Genomic DNA, 15,962 nt, shown 5'->3' with positions numbered 1-15,962 from the left:
GAGCAATGCAGAAACAGGCAGCCAGCCACTGGCCTCAAAGAGCTCCCAGTCCCTGGGAATGTGAAACAGGCTTAAAGCCAATGGTAATATCACGGGAAGAGTGCAACGGAAGGATTCTCCTGATGGATTCATCCAGAGCAATGGGACGTGAAAGCATCGTGCATATTGATTGCCAAAGAAGCAGAGCTGTGCAGGGAGAGAGGCATCGGAACACGCACTATGCAGGGTGGGAGGGGATATGGTTTGACTGTGTCCCCACCCAAATCTCAACTTGAATTATATCTCCCAGAATTCCCACGGATTGTGGGACGGACCCAGGAGGAGGTAACTGAATCACAGGGGCTGGTCTTTCCCGTTATTCTCGTGATGGTGAATAAGTCTCAAGAGATCTGATGGTTTATCAGGGGTTCCCGCTTCTGCTTCTTCCTCATTTTCTCTTGCTGCTGCCGTGTAAGAAGTGCCTTTTGCCTCCCGCCATGATTCGCAGGCCTCCCCAGCCATGTGGAACTGTAAGTCAAATTAAACCTTTATTTTCTTCCCAGTCTGGGATATGTCTTTATCAATAGTGTGAAAACAAACTAATACAGGAGGATGCGGGGCATGTACCTGAGCAGGGAGGGAGGAATCGGGACGCACACCTGTGCAGGGAGGCGGAATCAGGACACACACCTGTGCAGAGAGGGAGGAATCAGGACACACGCCTGTGCAGGAGGGAGGAGGAATCGGGACACACACCTGTGCAGGAGGGAGGAGGAATCGGGACACACACCTGTGCAGAGAGGGAGGAGGAATCGGGACACACACCTATGTGGGAGGGAGGAGGAATCAGGACACACACCTGTGCAGGAGGGAGGAGGAATCGGGACACACACCTGTGCACGAGGGAGGAGGAATCGGCACACACGCCTCTGCGGGAGGGAGGAGGAATCGGGACACACCCCTGTGCGGGAGGGAGGAGGAATCGGGACACATGCCTGTGCGGGAGGGAGGAGGAATCCGGACACACACCTGTGCAGGGAGGAGGAATCAGGACATACGCCTGTGCAGGGAGGAGGAATCGGGACACACACCTGTGCAGGGAGGGAGGAGGAATCGGGACACAAGCCTGTGCGGGAGGGAGGAGGAATCGGGACACACGCCTGTGCAGGGAGGAGGAATCAGGACACACACCTGTGCGGGAGGGAGGAGGAATCGGGACACACGCCTGTGCGGGAGGGAGGAGGAATCGGGACACACACCTGTGCGGGAGGGAGGAGGAATCGGGACACACGCCTGTGTGGGAGGGAGGAGGAATCGGGACACACGCCTGTGTGGGAGGGAGGAGGAATCGGGACACACACCTGTGCAGGGAGGAGGAATCGGGACACACACCTGTACAGGGAGGAGGAATCAGGATGCACACCTGTGCAGGGAGGAGGACTCGGGACAGGCATCTGTGCAGCACCCCTGGAAAGCAGAGCTGTCCCGGCTGATTCTTGGTCAAAGGGAAAAGGAAGGGGACACACAGTGAATACCAGCAATGCATCCCCCGAGGGTAATACCAAGCAGGGGCATTATCCCCATTTCAGGGGCAGCGTCTGGAGCACTCTGAGCCAGCACAGAAGAGCTGCTGTGAGCAGGGCCCTGGGTAGGAAAACCGTCAGGCCCAAGAGGAAGGTGAGGAGGTGGGGAGGGTGGGAGAGGAAGTGTCACTCTTTCCACTGTTTCTTTAACATGGAGGACAGCCTGGTCTCGTCCTCCCCAAGGCACCTCATTACAGGTGGGAGGCAAAGGCCCAGGAGCAGTGGTCCTCGTAGGGCAATGAGTCCCACCCACCGTAAAGGCCCAGACACCTCTTCCAGGAGGCACAGGGTGGATGGGGTCAGAACAGTCCCCAAGGCGTCTAGATCTGTTGACAGACATAAGGCAGGAGGAAGGGGCAGATGTAGGGGCTGGAAGCAGAGAGGGGAAGCCGGGCTGGTGAATGGGCTGCAGACGAGGCCCTTGTCCCGAGGGAATGGGGAGCATGCCAGGAACATGGTCAGATTGTTTTAGAACCTGCCAAGGGCTTCCCTGCAATGCTGGGTCACCCTGGAGAGACTGAGGCAGTGAGGTGGGTGGGGGACCAGGAGCCTGAACCCGGAATGGTGGTGGGGCTGGGAGAGCGGACAGAGGCCGGAGATGAGGAAGAGGAGGCTGAGTGGGACTCGGTCGAGCCCACTGAGGGAGAGGACGTCGAAGGCTGACTCCCGGGGCCCAGGGCCTGGCTAGGGGTGGCAGGGAGGCCAGGGGGGCAGCAGGGTGGGGGCTGGAGGAGCAGGGAGATGGGGAGTTCTGTATTGGGAAGTGGCGAGGGGAGGAGCCAGGAGACTCTTGTTTTTTCTTTTTTCTTTTTGAGAAGGAGTCTCACTCTGTCGCCCAGGCTGGAGTGCAGCAGCGTGATCTTGGCCCACTGCAACCTCAGCCTCAGCCAGATTCCAGTGATTTTTTTTGCCTCAGCCTCCTGAGTAGCTGGGATGACAAGCATGTGCCACCCTGCCCAGTTACTTTTTGTATTTTTTAGAGAGATGAGGTTTCATCATATTGGCCAGGCTGGTCTTGAACTCCTGACCTCGTGATCCGCCCGCCTAGGCCTCCCAAAGTGCTGGGATTACAGGCCCGGCCACCAGGGGACTCTTGAGCTCTGCGGAGGGCACCTGCAGATGCACAGCTCGGGGCAAGGAAGAGAAAGGTCTGGGCTGGACACAGGCCGGAACCTGGTCTCACTGGGCTTCTGGGGTTGCGGCTAGGAAGAGGCCTTACTGCGAGGTTACACCTGGAGCTGGCAAAACCCACCAAAGCCGACAGAGCTGGCCCTGCAGCAGCTCCCATCCCAGGCCAGCTTGTGGCCGCCCTACAGGCCTCACGCCTCTTCCCCGGATCCTGCTCTCTCTGCCCCCTGCCCACAGCCTTGGCTTCCTGCCTTCAACGGTCACCCCAGTTCCCAAATGCCTTTCCTCCTGTTGGGCCATGCCCTGATGGAAGCTCAGGCTTGCAGAGCCCAGGGCCGCTTCCCAGCTCGACCTCAGGGCTTGCAGAAGGAGCTGATCCCTGTAGTCACCTGCCTGGGAAGGGGCAATGGGTGCGTGGCTCCGGATGGGCTCTGTCTCCCCGCATGGCTCAGCAGGAGCCACACAGTGAAGCCAGGGAAGGGATGAGTCCCTGCTGGTGGGGGATTGAGGGACAGGAGTGCGGAGCCAGGCTCTGGGCGCCAGAGGAGAAGGGGCTGGGAGAGCGTGGTCTCTGCCTGGAGGGTGCCTGGGCCCGCTGACTTCCCTGCCCCCTGCGTCTCCTCTGGGAAGCCGACGGAGTGCTATCTTACATATGTGAAGGTCACGTTAGAACGTTTTCAGCAGAGGTGCTCCATAAATGTTTGCTGAGTGAATAAATGTGTGCTCTGGTTCTAAGTTGTCCTAGCCTGGCTGAACGCAGGCGTAGAGCAGGTGGGATTCGTGTTTATGCTCTGGGGCCGAACGTGGCCTGACAGATAGAAGGAGCTCGGGAATAACTTGTTTAGTGATTTTCAGAATAATCTCAGGGCCTGAAACTGTGACCATAAAATGCAGTGCCTGCTCCCCCAGCTCCTTCTTCCGGGACTGGGGGATCAGAACGTGTGGAGGGATGGAGCCCGGGGACCCCAGGGGCCACGGCAGCCACAGCATCAGTGGCTCTGCTGCATCCATAGCAGGCCCAGCAGCTTTCTGTCTGCTCTTTGCTGTCAAATTTGAGTGTGTCGCAGCTGTCTCGGGTGGCAGGTCCTGCGGGAACACGCCCCTTGGAGGAGCAGGGCAGTGGGAAGAGGCAGCCAGGCTCGCTCTCGGTCTTGCTCTCAGGCAGTCACTTCCCCTGGGGCCTCATTTTCCTATTCAAGGGCAGTCGACTGCATGCTGCCTTCCTGCTGCGACTTAGGATCTAGCCCCGGCCAGAGGTTGGCTTGGTCCCTGCATGATCAGGAAGGCCCTGAGTGCTGTGCCTGAGAGCAGGGTGGCAGCAGGGCTGGACCAAGGGTTGGCCTGGTCCCTGCACGATCAGGAAGGCCCTGAGTGCTGTGCCTGGGAGCAGGCTGGCAGTGGGGCTGAACCAGAGGGTCAGCCCAGTCCCTGCACAACCAGGAAGGCCCTGAGTGCTGTGCCCAGCAGGAGGCTGGCTGCGGGGCTGTCATGCCAGTGCCTTCGGGGACTGTGCGGAGGAGCTGGGCCGTATCCCAGGTGGGGGACGTCCACCTGCCCCAGTCTGGGGCCAACCTCGTGCTGGGTATTTCACACAGCTCCTTGAATTCTCAGAACAGCCTTTGAGTGGTTATTCCCCGTCCTATGGGATGGCAGGCAGTTTGCAGACCTGAGACAGGCCGTGGCCAGGTCCGTCCCTTTCCACAGGACTGGGGCGTTTGGAAACATCCATTCAATTGGCGAGGCCCTTCTGTCACTGACAAGCTAGTTTGTCAAGGTTCTCAGGAGGATGGGCCACGCCACGCCACGCCATGGCACGCTAGGCCACATCAGGCCACACAGGGAAGTGGAGGCCAGCTGTAAGGTCGAGGGAGCGAGGGGAAAGTGTGGGCAAAGCCAGGAACCTTTGCTGTGGTTTCTGCGGGAAGGAACAGCTGTGGCCAGGGAAGCAGGCCTGGGGCTGGGTGGCCTTGATCACTTCCATGGGTGGCTCCCGGCATCGGCTGTGTCTCGTAGTCTGCTGGGGTGATTAGGGCCGGGGCGGGCATCGAGGCTTAGAGTGTGAGAGCCCCAAGACGCCCATAGTGAGGTGGCCTGGTTACTACCTCTGGCTAGGGGTTACTACCTCTAGGAACCGGCCAGCCTGGGAGGGGCTGTCCCTCCAGTGTTAGCAAGGTGTTCAGTGTTAAAGCATCAGGAAAAAAAGACTTCCCGGGCAGCCCCGCAAGGCAGAGATCAGTGCCCCAGGGAAGGAGGGAGCAGCTCAGCTGTGAGGAGCCCCGCCCCTGAGGAGGCTTCCAGATGCAGCAGACCCTCCGCGTTCGGGGAGGGTCTGAACTAGCCCCCGTCCCCGCCCCCCGTGCAGGATGTGGACGCCTGACCCCTTCACGAATCCTGCTAGGTCTCCTGCCCTACTTTCAAATCGGTCCCTTTGTATGAACGGATAGCCACTTTTAATGGCCTCATAAAACAGATGAAGTTTCCATCGTAAAATTTCTGGATCACAGACATCAGCTCAGGTTCCCTGCTTCCCATTAAGGAGCTGAGCTCCTGATTTATGTTCTCCAGGCTTTGTGTCACCTGTTCCCGAAATTGTAACTCACATGATGAATATCCCTAAGTGCTCTCCATGGTGTTAAAAAGCAAAGCGGAGTCCTGGCGTCCTCTTGCTAAGTTTGGAAAGAAATTGGAGGCCCTTCCTTTCCATTTGGCAGCCTATCAGGGCGTGACCTCTGTTCAGAAGCCAACAAGGAGCATTACTTTAAAAATGGCCTTCTCCCAGCAAGACTAACTACCCACCATGGAACAATTAACGGTGGAGTGGGGACGCTCAGCCTTCTCGCACGCTGTCTGGGAGGACGGTGGAGTGGGGACGCTCAGCCTTCTCGTACGCTGTCTGGGAGGACGGTGGAGTGGGGACGCTCAGCCTTCTCGTACGCTGTCTGGGGGGATGGTGGAGTGGGGACACTCAGCCTTCTCGCATGCTGTCTGGGGGGATGGTGGAGTGGGGACGCTCAGCCTTCTTGCACGCTGTCTGGGAGGACGGTGGAGTGGGGATGCTCAGCCTTCTCGTACGCTGTCTGGGAGGACACCCTGCTCACGGCGTAAAAGAAAGCCATGCCGAGGGCGCTTGGAAAATGACTTCTCTCCTTGCAGAACTCCTATTTAAACATGATGGCCTAGCTCAAATTACCCCCACTCCTCTACAAAAACCCTACCCAATAGCCTCAAACTTAGCATCTCTGTGATTCCAGAAATCATCATACAGTCCAGGGATCTCATTCCGTCTCTTCTTGCCTGGAGCAAGCTCCCTGAGGGCAGGAGTCCTAGCTGATCCATTTCTATTTCTAGCACCTGGCACGGAGTCGGCCTCACAGCAAGTGCACAAACGTCTCTTGAACTGGATGTTCAGGTCTGCAGACTCCAAGCTACTTTTTACTACAAACCATGGCTCCTTTATCTGCCCACCTCCTCCCTCCACGTGTCACTCCTGACCCCTCTCTCCCCTGTAGGTGGTTGAATGTCAGCAAGAGACCCCCACCCACCTGAAAGCGAGGACTTCAGGAAAAGGGGCCACTTCTCAGTCTGCGGCACACACCAAGGGCAGTCAAGACACCGGCTCGGGTAGAGAAGTTTATTCATACACAGAGGCACGCCAAGGGCGCCAGTCTCGGTTACACCACGTCAAACAGTAGAAAAATCAACGGGGAAAGCAGGAAATTCAGTGAAGCTACTACAAAATGGGGCCCGCGGACTGAAAACTAGGATTTTCATTGCAAGTTTCTTCTCATAAAATTTTTACTTTATGAATTAAATACATTGAGAAACAGTGAAAATATATTTACAGTCATTTAAAATGGGCACTACCAACATATTTAATTTAAAAAAATCTTTGCTGTTTCTTTGCCTGTTTCTTTCAAAGAGAATTTTAAATAGGACTTTAGCTTTTAAAAAATACAATAAGGAAATAATTACATTCTCAATATGAAAACATTTTACAACCTATCACCATGGTCAATCAATTCTGAATAGCTATCATTTAAAAGTTGATGTTAAAATTTAAAGTGAGTATTTCCTTTCCTGTTAGAAAATCAGAAAGATTATCTCATTAAAAATGCCTTTGGTCCTTAAGAATTATGATCTGAAGATCTCATTTTGAAAATGTCTTCCATGGCTACAACTAAAAATACCCGGTAATACTTGCTCACGGTACAGTTGAGATTTTCTGGAAGACCAGAGCTGGAAGGACTTCACGAACTCTGGGCGGAGGAAGCATCCGAAGCCGCCACTTCCTGGGTGCAGCTTCCCCTCCTTTACAGACGATGAACCACCCTGCTATGGCTTGGGGACTCACAAATCGAGGTGGCTTTGCTTTTTCCACAGTGTATGCCACGTGTTTACGGCAGGAACATTTTGGTTTCATTTCAGTTTATTTCACAGTATGAATCCAGCCCATCATGGGGATGAGGAGACAGTAACAACCAGGAAAAATGAATTACCCTCTTTCAAACTATGTCATGAACTTGAAGTTATTCTTCCCATTCGAAAATTATTTTAGGAAAAGAGGAAGGCAATGGTTTAACATTTAAATATTGCCATGACCTTTAGGTAAGTTGCAGGGGATACTCAGAGACCTCCAGGGCTGTGCTCCCAGAAGAGGCTGTTTGAAGGATGGCCATCTGCCTGACCGCAGGGGCCGCCTGTGAGCTCAGGGTGTCAGCCCTGCCCTGCGGCCCGAGGTGCCTTTTTGCTGGAAGGGGGTCACCGGCCCCGCTGCAGGCTGCCCATCCTTGGAAGGTGTCTAATGACATGAGTTAGGTGCATGAACAGAGCACTTCACCTGGGTAGCAAAGTTCATCTGTGGGCATCCCCCCAAATAGCGGGTGAGTAAGCGGCCTCGTGGAAAGGTAAGGTGTGGCCACAAGCAAGGGAGCTTTGCCCACAACCCCTACACCTCACCCTGGCTTCAGCGCTGCCGTTTGAATCCCACACACAAGCACCAAACTGTGGCCATGATGACAATGAACCTCAAACTCCTTCCTGGGGGTGGCCTCAGAGCCAAGGACCCACTTTCTGAAACAGACTTTTCAAATGGAGTACATCTCCACCTTTCAGCATAGTTCTGTCTATTTAGAAACGGCCAATAATAACTCTGGGACAAATAAGATAAACGGGAGGGTTAGGCCTGGCCATGCCAGGGCACAGGTACGGAGGGGTGAGATGGGACTGGCCCAGTGCTAGGAAATGGCCTCCTGCCAGATCCAAGGGCAAGGCTCAGGAACGGCCCGTGGATGGCGGCTCAAGCTCCTGGGGCAAGTCTGGAGCCTGGGGCGACTCAGCAGACCCACACTGGTTACCCTGCAGCCTCTGCAGCCTCTGGAAGCCAAGGGAGGGAACTACCAGCCTTGCAGACAGATGGGCCTTGCCCGAGTTCCCCCCAGATTCTGGGAAGAGGGAGCCGTGGCCCATGCCTGTGCCCAAGTCACGGGGACCAAAGCAAGCCATCTAACTTGAGAGTTGTTTCTACAAAAAAAGGTGGTTAGTGATTTAAGTACATTATAAAAATATTCAAATGGAGGCTGAAGGCTGTTGACACCTTACCAAAATACAGGCATGAGCAGAGCCCTGAAGAGTGACACTGTGGCTCAGGGTGAGAATGGAAGGAGCCCTGAGCCCCGCAGGGGTCGGTCAGCCTCCACACCTGGCCCATCCTCTGGCCAGCCCCATGGCATGGCCACCGTGTTCCTCGCAATCTGGTCAGCACCCTAGTACAGGTGGCCAGGCCCTGCAAACACGACGATCTGCTACGTAATGGTGACATTGCAAAGAAAACGGGCTTCTCCGGGGACTCTGGCCTGCCTGTCGGGCCTCTGCCCCGCCGAGTCTGGCTTCTCCAGGGACCCTGACCTGCCTGTCGGGCCTCTGCCCCGCAAGCCTGGCTTTTCCAGGGACGCTGACCTGTCAGGCCTCTGCCCCGCAAGCCCGGCTTTTCCAGGGACGCTGACCTGTCAGGCCTCTGCCCCGCAAGCCTGGCTTTTCCAGGGACGCTGACCTGTCAGGCCTCTGCCCCCCACAACCCAGCTTCTCTGGGGACCCTGGCCTGCCTGTCGGGCTTCTTGCCCCCAGCCTGGCTTCATTACAAAGTCAGATAGTCACACTCGCTGCTGCCACAGCGGCAAGGGTGCTTGTTCCTGGGGCGTGTTTTGGGAGGGTAATAAAATGAGATCACTGTCAGAATTCTGGCAAGATGGCTCGTGTGTCTAATATGTACAGATATAAGTTAAAAACTACATTGATTGAACATATACAAATAAATAACTTACTTTGAAGTAAATGCTTTAAACTTTCTGATCAAATGCAAAATTTCAAGGGAACATCTGGCCTCAAAGGACTCTAATGTAAGGCCCCCGCCTTCCAGAGCACCCATTTTGAAAGGTTCCATGGACCATGCTGGGATTCATTAAAGTTTGCCTCCTCTTTAAAAGGCTTATGGTTGTGGAAGTGAATTACAAACCTGGGTTTTTAACCAAATATGCGTGCTGGGAGTATAGCACCAAGTGGCTGTGCCCTGGGGCAAGTTCTTGCTAAGGCTCCAGAGCCTCCTTGCCTGGTGAGGAAGCTGGTGGGTGACAGCTGAGGACTGACACGCGGCACGCGGCTCACCCTTCACCCCCCAGCTTGCTGCTGCCCGCCTGTGCTGGGCCAGGACCGAGACATCAGGCTGGCCACGTCCCCCTTCTTTCACTAACCACCAAAGCCGCACACCGTTCTCATGGGCAAAGCAGGCTGCCAATCAAAGCGGCCCCAGGGCCTCAACCTGGAGAACTGACTCGAAGACAGCAAACCTCTAAGGTGGAGCAAGCTTCTTTCCCTTCACAGAAAACCCTCAGTGTGATAGAAGCGGTCCCAGCTGCCTGCGATGGTGGAAAGTCACCACTGGTGGGAACGCTCCTCTATGTCAGCACAGTGGATGGCCCTGGGGCAGGCGGCAGCTGCACCCCCCTGCCTGGATGTCCTAGCGGGAAGTTGGCGTCACAGATGCTGGTGTGATGGGCCTCTGCTGACCAGGCTGGGAGGAAGGTGCGTCAGACGGGGAACGCCAGCTGATGGCTCAGGAACCCCAAACGCTCCTGGCAGATGGCTTTGTAATCAATTCAAGTTTCAGGTGGACTTAAATGAAGCAGCTTCCAATTCTTGTTGTAAAACTTTCTTATACACGGGAGACCACTTTCCCGCTCCAGTAATCCAACGTGGCCCTTGCAGGCCTCGAGTGCTACAACATTAAACATGAATCCTAACTGTAAAGTCCTGTGCACCACACGGCTGACGCCAGGATGGGCTCTGAAAGTGTCTGGGGGAAGTCAAGGAGGCTGCATTTTCCTGCCGTCTCTTCCTGTGTGTGGTAAGGAGGACATTCTGGATGGTGGACAGAAGGCTTGCGCCAAGCGTAGCACCTCCAGAGTCTATGCTGGGGCAGCGGCGGTCGCTGCTGGGACCGGGCTCCGGGAATCTGCCTGCACAGGCTTTCGGGGGCTGCTAGTTCCTCATCAGTGACTGCATCCTCCCGAAATGGAGAATTCCTGACAGCGGTCTCCGGGAGACCAAGAAGGTAATCTGATTTTTAAACCCAGGGGGTAGAAACCAGCCCCAACTATCAACTTGGTTTTTCTTTATGCCTTAGGCATCTGCGTTCTCCAAGAAATATTGCACGTAAGGCAAGCAAGAAAGCTGGTGAAGAGGCCACTCAGGAGAGGTGCGCGGCCAGGCCCACCAACGCGCTTGGGGTTTAACTTTACAAGCTGGGGGGGCGGGGAGGGGCAGGTGGCCCTGGAACTCCTGCCTCTTGCTCCAAGATGTTCTATGAGTGACAAATTCCAGATCTTGCTTCCCTTTCAAAGGACCGCTCCGGCCCCACGCGGCAGTAAACATCCCATACAGCAGCGAGGAGCCAGCCCTTCCCCCAGAGGCTCCTGCTGTGAGGAGCACCTACGGCTCCGACGTGGATTAAGGGCTGGGGATGCCAGGCCGAGGGGGCGGAGGGCACACGTTAGTGAAGGATTAAACCCTCTGCTGCCCATCGAAAGCAGCACACATCATTAATAAAATAAGAAACCTCTGAAAAATCCTTAGATCTAAGTGTGACACAATAAAGAGAGACATTCTTAAAAAACGGTTAAGAAGAATGGCAGCTTTTCATGTCTTGGTGACAAAAGCATCTGTCCAAAAAAATAATAAAAGGTAAAAAATGTTTCACAGCGCGATTTTCTCATGACTTTACCGCTGATGCCAAGGAGGACGGGCACGTGGGGAGGGGACGCCCGCACCCAAAGTCCACATCAGGGCTGCATAAGCCCCTGGCCCTCCCGGTGGTGCAAGCCGAGTGCCCATGTGCCAGCCACACTCGTGCCCGGAGAAGCCAGGGATCCAAACTCTTCTGCATAAAATCCAAGGTTTCATTCGGGGCTCACAGATCCATCCACCCTCAATCCGGGGCTGGGCTGGAATCGGTGAAAGCAATGGCTTAACTGGTTAGAAAGATGACACTTCTCCTCACAGCCCCCTTTCAAACAGCTTTCCATCACTTTTGTTTTTGTTTTTTAACGAATAAAGTTGGAAACCAGAATCTTACAAGTAAATCTTTTTTAAAGGCGCCAGTATACAGTAGAAAGAATACAAGTGGGCCTGGGTGAGAGGCACTGGCCTTGGCACTCAGTCACGAAGCCTCTGGCGTGAGGAGGGGGCAGGATTCTGCCGTCACACAGATGAGGACACGGGCAAGGGGGTGTGCAGTCTCTGAGGCTGGAGCGGTCCTGCCGTCCCCTATGTCCCATTCTTCAATTCCCATTCCTAGAGAAAAGGACGGTCTTGTGAGTCGACAGGGCACAAGGATCATGCTGGGACAAGCCACGCCATCATTCACATTCTACTCAGAACAGGTGGGTGCTCGGGTACTGCAGAAAACTCAACAGTCAATGACCAGTGACCCAGCAATTCCACTGCTAGGTATGTATGTACCCATCAGAATGGAGAGCATGGTCCCCAGCAGATACCACACACCGCGTTCACAGCAGCATGACTCACACCAGCCAGGAGGCGGAGGAACCCCATGTCTGCCGATGGATGGATACATAAAGCACGGTGAGTACAGACAATGCCACATATCAGCCTTAAAAAGGAAGGACATTCTGGCACATGCTGCAACCTGGGTGAACCCTGAGGATGTGACCAGCAAAACAAGCCAGTGACCAACGATAAATCCTGTAATGATTTCACTTACATGAGGGACCCAGACAAGTCAAACTAACAGGGACAGAAAGGCTCACGCCTGTAATCCCAGCACTTTGGGAGGCAGAGGCAGGAGTCTGGCTTGAGGTCAAGAGTTCAAGACCAGTCCAGGCGACATAGCAAGACCTCATCTCTATTTCAAAAATGTGAAAGTAAGAAATTAGAATAGTGGGTATCAAGGGCTGTGAAAGCCCCGAGCACAGCACGTGCACACCAGGAGCCTGGCCACCAAGGGGGGGCTTTCTTCCCTGTGCCCGGTGGGGGGATGGGGAGTTGGTGTTTAATGGAGACAGAGCTTTAGTTTGAGAAGGTGAGAACGTTCTGGAGAAGGACGGTGGTGATGGCCGTGTAGCAGGGGACTGTGCTGAATGCCACTCAACTACCGACTCGAAAATGCTCCAAATGGTCAACTGGATGTTGTGTTTATTTTACCACAACAGAAAATGTTCTTTTAAAAAGATGTGGATGCTTAAATCTAGTCAGTGGAGCAGCTGGACTGGGTCCATCCACAGGCGCTGAGTGTTGGCTGCAGTCTACACAGCACCAGCAACGTGAGAGCAGAGACAGTGGGCACTGGGCGGGCATGTGCCATGCACTGGGCACAGCTGTCTGGTCTGCCAACAGTCCTGCAAGGTGGACAGTACTCCTACTTCATAAGCGAGGAGACAGGTGGGTGCAGGGAATCCCAGCACTTCCAGAGGCTGAGTGAGGCGGGAGGATCGTGTGAGACCAGGAGTTCAAGACCAGCCTGGGCAACACAGTGAGACCCCAACTCTACAAAAAATACAAAATTAGCTGGATGTGGTAGCACACATCTGTAGTCCCAGCCACTCGGTAGGCTGAGATGAGAGGATTGCTTGAGCCCAGGAGTTTGAGGCTGCAGTGAGCCATGATCGCCACAGCACTAGAGCCTGGTCAACAGAACAAGACCCTGTCTCAATCAATCAGTCAATAAGGCGACAAAGGCTTCGTGACTTGCCTTAGGTTCAAAGTGATGATGCTGGGACCCAAAACCACTTGTTCCACAGCAGAGGCCTCCCATCTCCACTCTGCTGTGCTGCCTCCCAACAGGCCCACTCTGGCTTCCGTGGCAGGTTCACCCATGCCCATTCTCCACCCTGTGTCACCTGGCCAACCTCATGCATCCTGAGGAGCAGGCTTCAGTGACTCTCCCCGCCCCTGTGCCCCTTCCTGCCCTGACTCTGGAGGCAATGCTGCCATCTTCTGTGCTGTTTCTGTGCTTTCCAACAAGCCACGCCACAGCAGCAGGTGGACCTGACGTGTACCCTCACACTCCTCCCCACATCCTCCTTTCCAGCCACTTACCTCTGCGTCCTCCGCATCCACTGCAGCAGCACAGAGGCAGAGGCCTGGGCTACACATGGTCTCTAGAGCTATGTGGATTTGAAATGGGGGTTGGCCAGGGGATTGAGTTCCAGAAAGAGGAGGCAAGAGAGCAGATCCAGGCCAGCACAGCGGCAGACATCATGCAGGATGGAGACCTTCCGTTCCCTGGCATGGGTGGCTCGGGAGAAGGAGAGCAGAGGGCACAGATGCCAGGGCCAGACTTTCTGTGCCTCAGCCACTGTGGGGCCTTGGAGGGGTCACATCACCTCTCTGAGCCTTAGCACAACGTGAGTCCCACCAAAGACTTCAAAGCGCAATTGGGAAGATCAAAGGAGAAAGGGTCTGTGAAAGCCCGAGCACAGCACCCGGCACACCACGCGCCTGGCAGCCAAACAGGGGCTTCCTTCCCTGTGCCCGCTGACCCTGCGCCGGGAGGCGGGTGTCTGACTCCCACTGGATTTCCAGGGGCTCAATAACTGGGTCACGAGTGCACAGCAGGTCTCTGCATGCTGCGTGCCATGAACAATTTCTCACCTTTTATAAATCCAAAGCTCAAGTTCAATTCATGGTTAAATGCACAGCATTAGCAAACTTGGCAGAAATAAACACCAAACCAGCACCATAACAAAACCATGCTGGAGACACTCGCAAAGGGGAGGATGGCTAGTGGGGCACGCCTCACGCCTTCCCGCCCCTTCCGCAGCCTCCCTGGACAGCTATGTGGCCGCTGAGAGCAGAGAAGGCGCCAGAGGACAAAGTCACGAAGCCAGCACTCATGAGCAGTCCTCTGTTACACAGATCACCAGTTTACTACCAGGCAGTGGGCGTCCGAGAGAGGAAAACTCCCATGTCACCTACACATGGTGCCACGTACGTTCAGCAAACAAGCCTAGGAAGCATGGTAACATTTCTAAGCCCAGGTCACACTGGCCACAGAACAAGCGACAGGCTGAGAACCTGTAGACACCGCTGAACTCAGTAGGGCAGAAAACAATCTGCAGGTCAAGGTGTCACTAGAGGCGGGGGCATGAAACGCAGAGCAGCCCAGAGCCTGCCCTCGGGTCCCTCTCAGAACGGAACCACAGCTCCCACGCCCGGAGGTCTCTTGGCACACAGCCTGCCCAGAGCCTGCCCAAATGAAGGGTGGTTCTGAGCCCCTTCTGAGCCAGGAAGCCCTCTCTCGTGCTCAACACTCCTCACCAAGAGTTGGAAGGTATTTCAGGAATACCGCAGCCGGGATTGCGTGTCCCACGTCCAGAAAAGTCAGACCCCCCCTGGGCCTCAGAAAAAGGTGGGAGGCAGATGAGACCAAGTTTATGTCACCGAAATGCATTCACAGGTCCAGTAAACAGTGGGAGCCTCTCGTCCTTCCAGCTGAGAATCTTGTGCATGGCCTCACTGAAAGAAGGGGCCTGACTGAGCAGGGTTTCCCAGGGTTTCTGACAACAGTGACAGGGACCCCAGCTGGAAGTGGGGATGGTGGTGGGGCCTGCAGACCCTGAGAACATGAATGCATTTGGGTGTCATAAACCTGGTCTCATCTGCCTCCCACCTTTGTCTGACGCCCAGGGGGTCTGACATTTCTAGATGTGGAACACGTGATCCCAGCTGCAGTATTCCTGAAATACCTTCCAACTCTTGGTGAGGAACGCTGAGCACAAGAGAGGGCTCTGGCAAGTGAGCCGGCTTCCAGTCCCATGCCCCAGGGCTTCCCGGCTCAGAAACACCCTCCAGCTGCAGCTCCAGGCCAGTTTCTTTTCCCTTCATCTGGGCAGGCCATGTGCCAAGAGACCTCCGGGCGTGGGAGCTGTGGTTCTGCTCTGAGAGGGGCCCGAGCGCAGGTGCTGGGCTGCTCCGGGTTTCATGCCCCTGCCTCTAGTGATACCTTGATCTGCAGATTCTGTTTCCTGCCCTGTTCTGAGTTCAGCAGTGTCTACAGTTCTCATCCTGTCACTTACTCTGTGACTAGTGTGACCTGGGCTTGGAAATGTTACTATGCTTCCTAGGCTTGTTTGTGGAACACATGTGGCAGCATGTGTAGACAACCACGTTTCCTAGGCGGCCTCCTGTGAGCACCCCAAAGAGCAGAGCAGGTGGGCGGCACTCATGTTCCCATCTCTCACTCATTCGCCCCACAGGAAATACCCATTCCCAGCCAACTTGGAATGGGCTCCAAAAGCTGCAAAGAATGCTAGGCTGGGCACAGTGGCTCACGCCTGTAATCCCAGCACTCTGGGAGGGGAGAGGACCGCCTGAGCTCAGGAGTTCGATACCCAGCTGGGCGATATTGCCAAACCCCATCTCTACAGAAAATGCAAAAAATTAGCTGGGCATAATGGTGTACACCCAGCTACTTGGGAAGCTGAGGTGGGAGGATCACCTGAACCAGGAAGTCAAGGCTGTGGTGAGCTGTGATGGCACCACTGTACCAGCCTGGGCCAGAGTGAGGCCCTGCCTCAAAATAATTCCGGCAATCAGAGGAACCCACAGAGCCGGTACAGGGAGGACCCCCGCGTCCCTGCCCCTCGGGGCAGGGGGAACCCCACTCCTGTGTCTCCCAGCTCCTGCTATCACACCCTGTGCGCGCACACATACTTTCCCTCACTGCAGCCAGGACCGGTTTGCTCTGAACAACTAGAAATT

At 55.1% G+C, this 15,962-nt stretch overlaps 1 protein-coding gene across 2 annotated transcripts in view; it reads right to left on the bottom strand.

Moving 5' to 3' along the window:
* Positions 1-6,307: 6,307 nt before the first annotated feature.
* The window catches only part of AFAP1 (actin filament associated protein 1), a 176,555-nt gene continuing 166,900 nt past the window's right edge, over positions 6,308-15,962 (bottom strand). For both annotated transcript variants that reach the window (XM_012473519.2, XM_012473522.2), the window contains one exon: positions 6,308-11,534. In XM_012473519.2, coding sequence (XP_012328942.1) covers positions 11,508-11,534 — 27 coding nt within the window. In that variant the 3' untranslated portion in view covers positions 6,308-11,507. The remainder of the gene's footprint in view (positions 11,535-15,962) is intronic.

This window comes from Aotus nancymaae, unplaced genomic scaffold, assembly GCF_030222135.1.
Source record: "Aotus nancymaae isolate 86718 unplaced genomic scaffold, 86718_ANA_hifiasm-v0.15.2.pri h1tg000006l, whole genome shotgun sequence".
Taxonomy (NCBI): domain Eukaryota; kingdom Metazoa; phylum Chordata; class Mammalia; order Primates; family Aotidae; genus Aotus; species Aotus nancymaae.
This window is presented reverse-complemented; position numbering and strand designations above follow the sequence as displayed.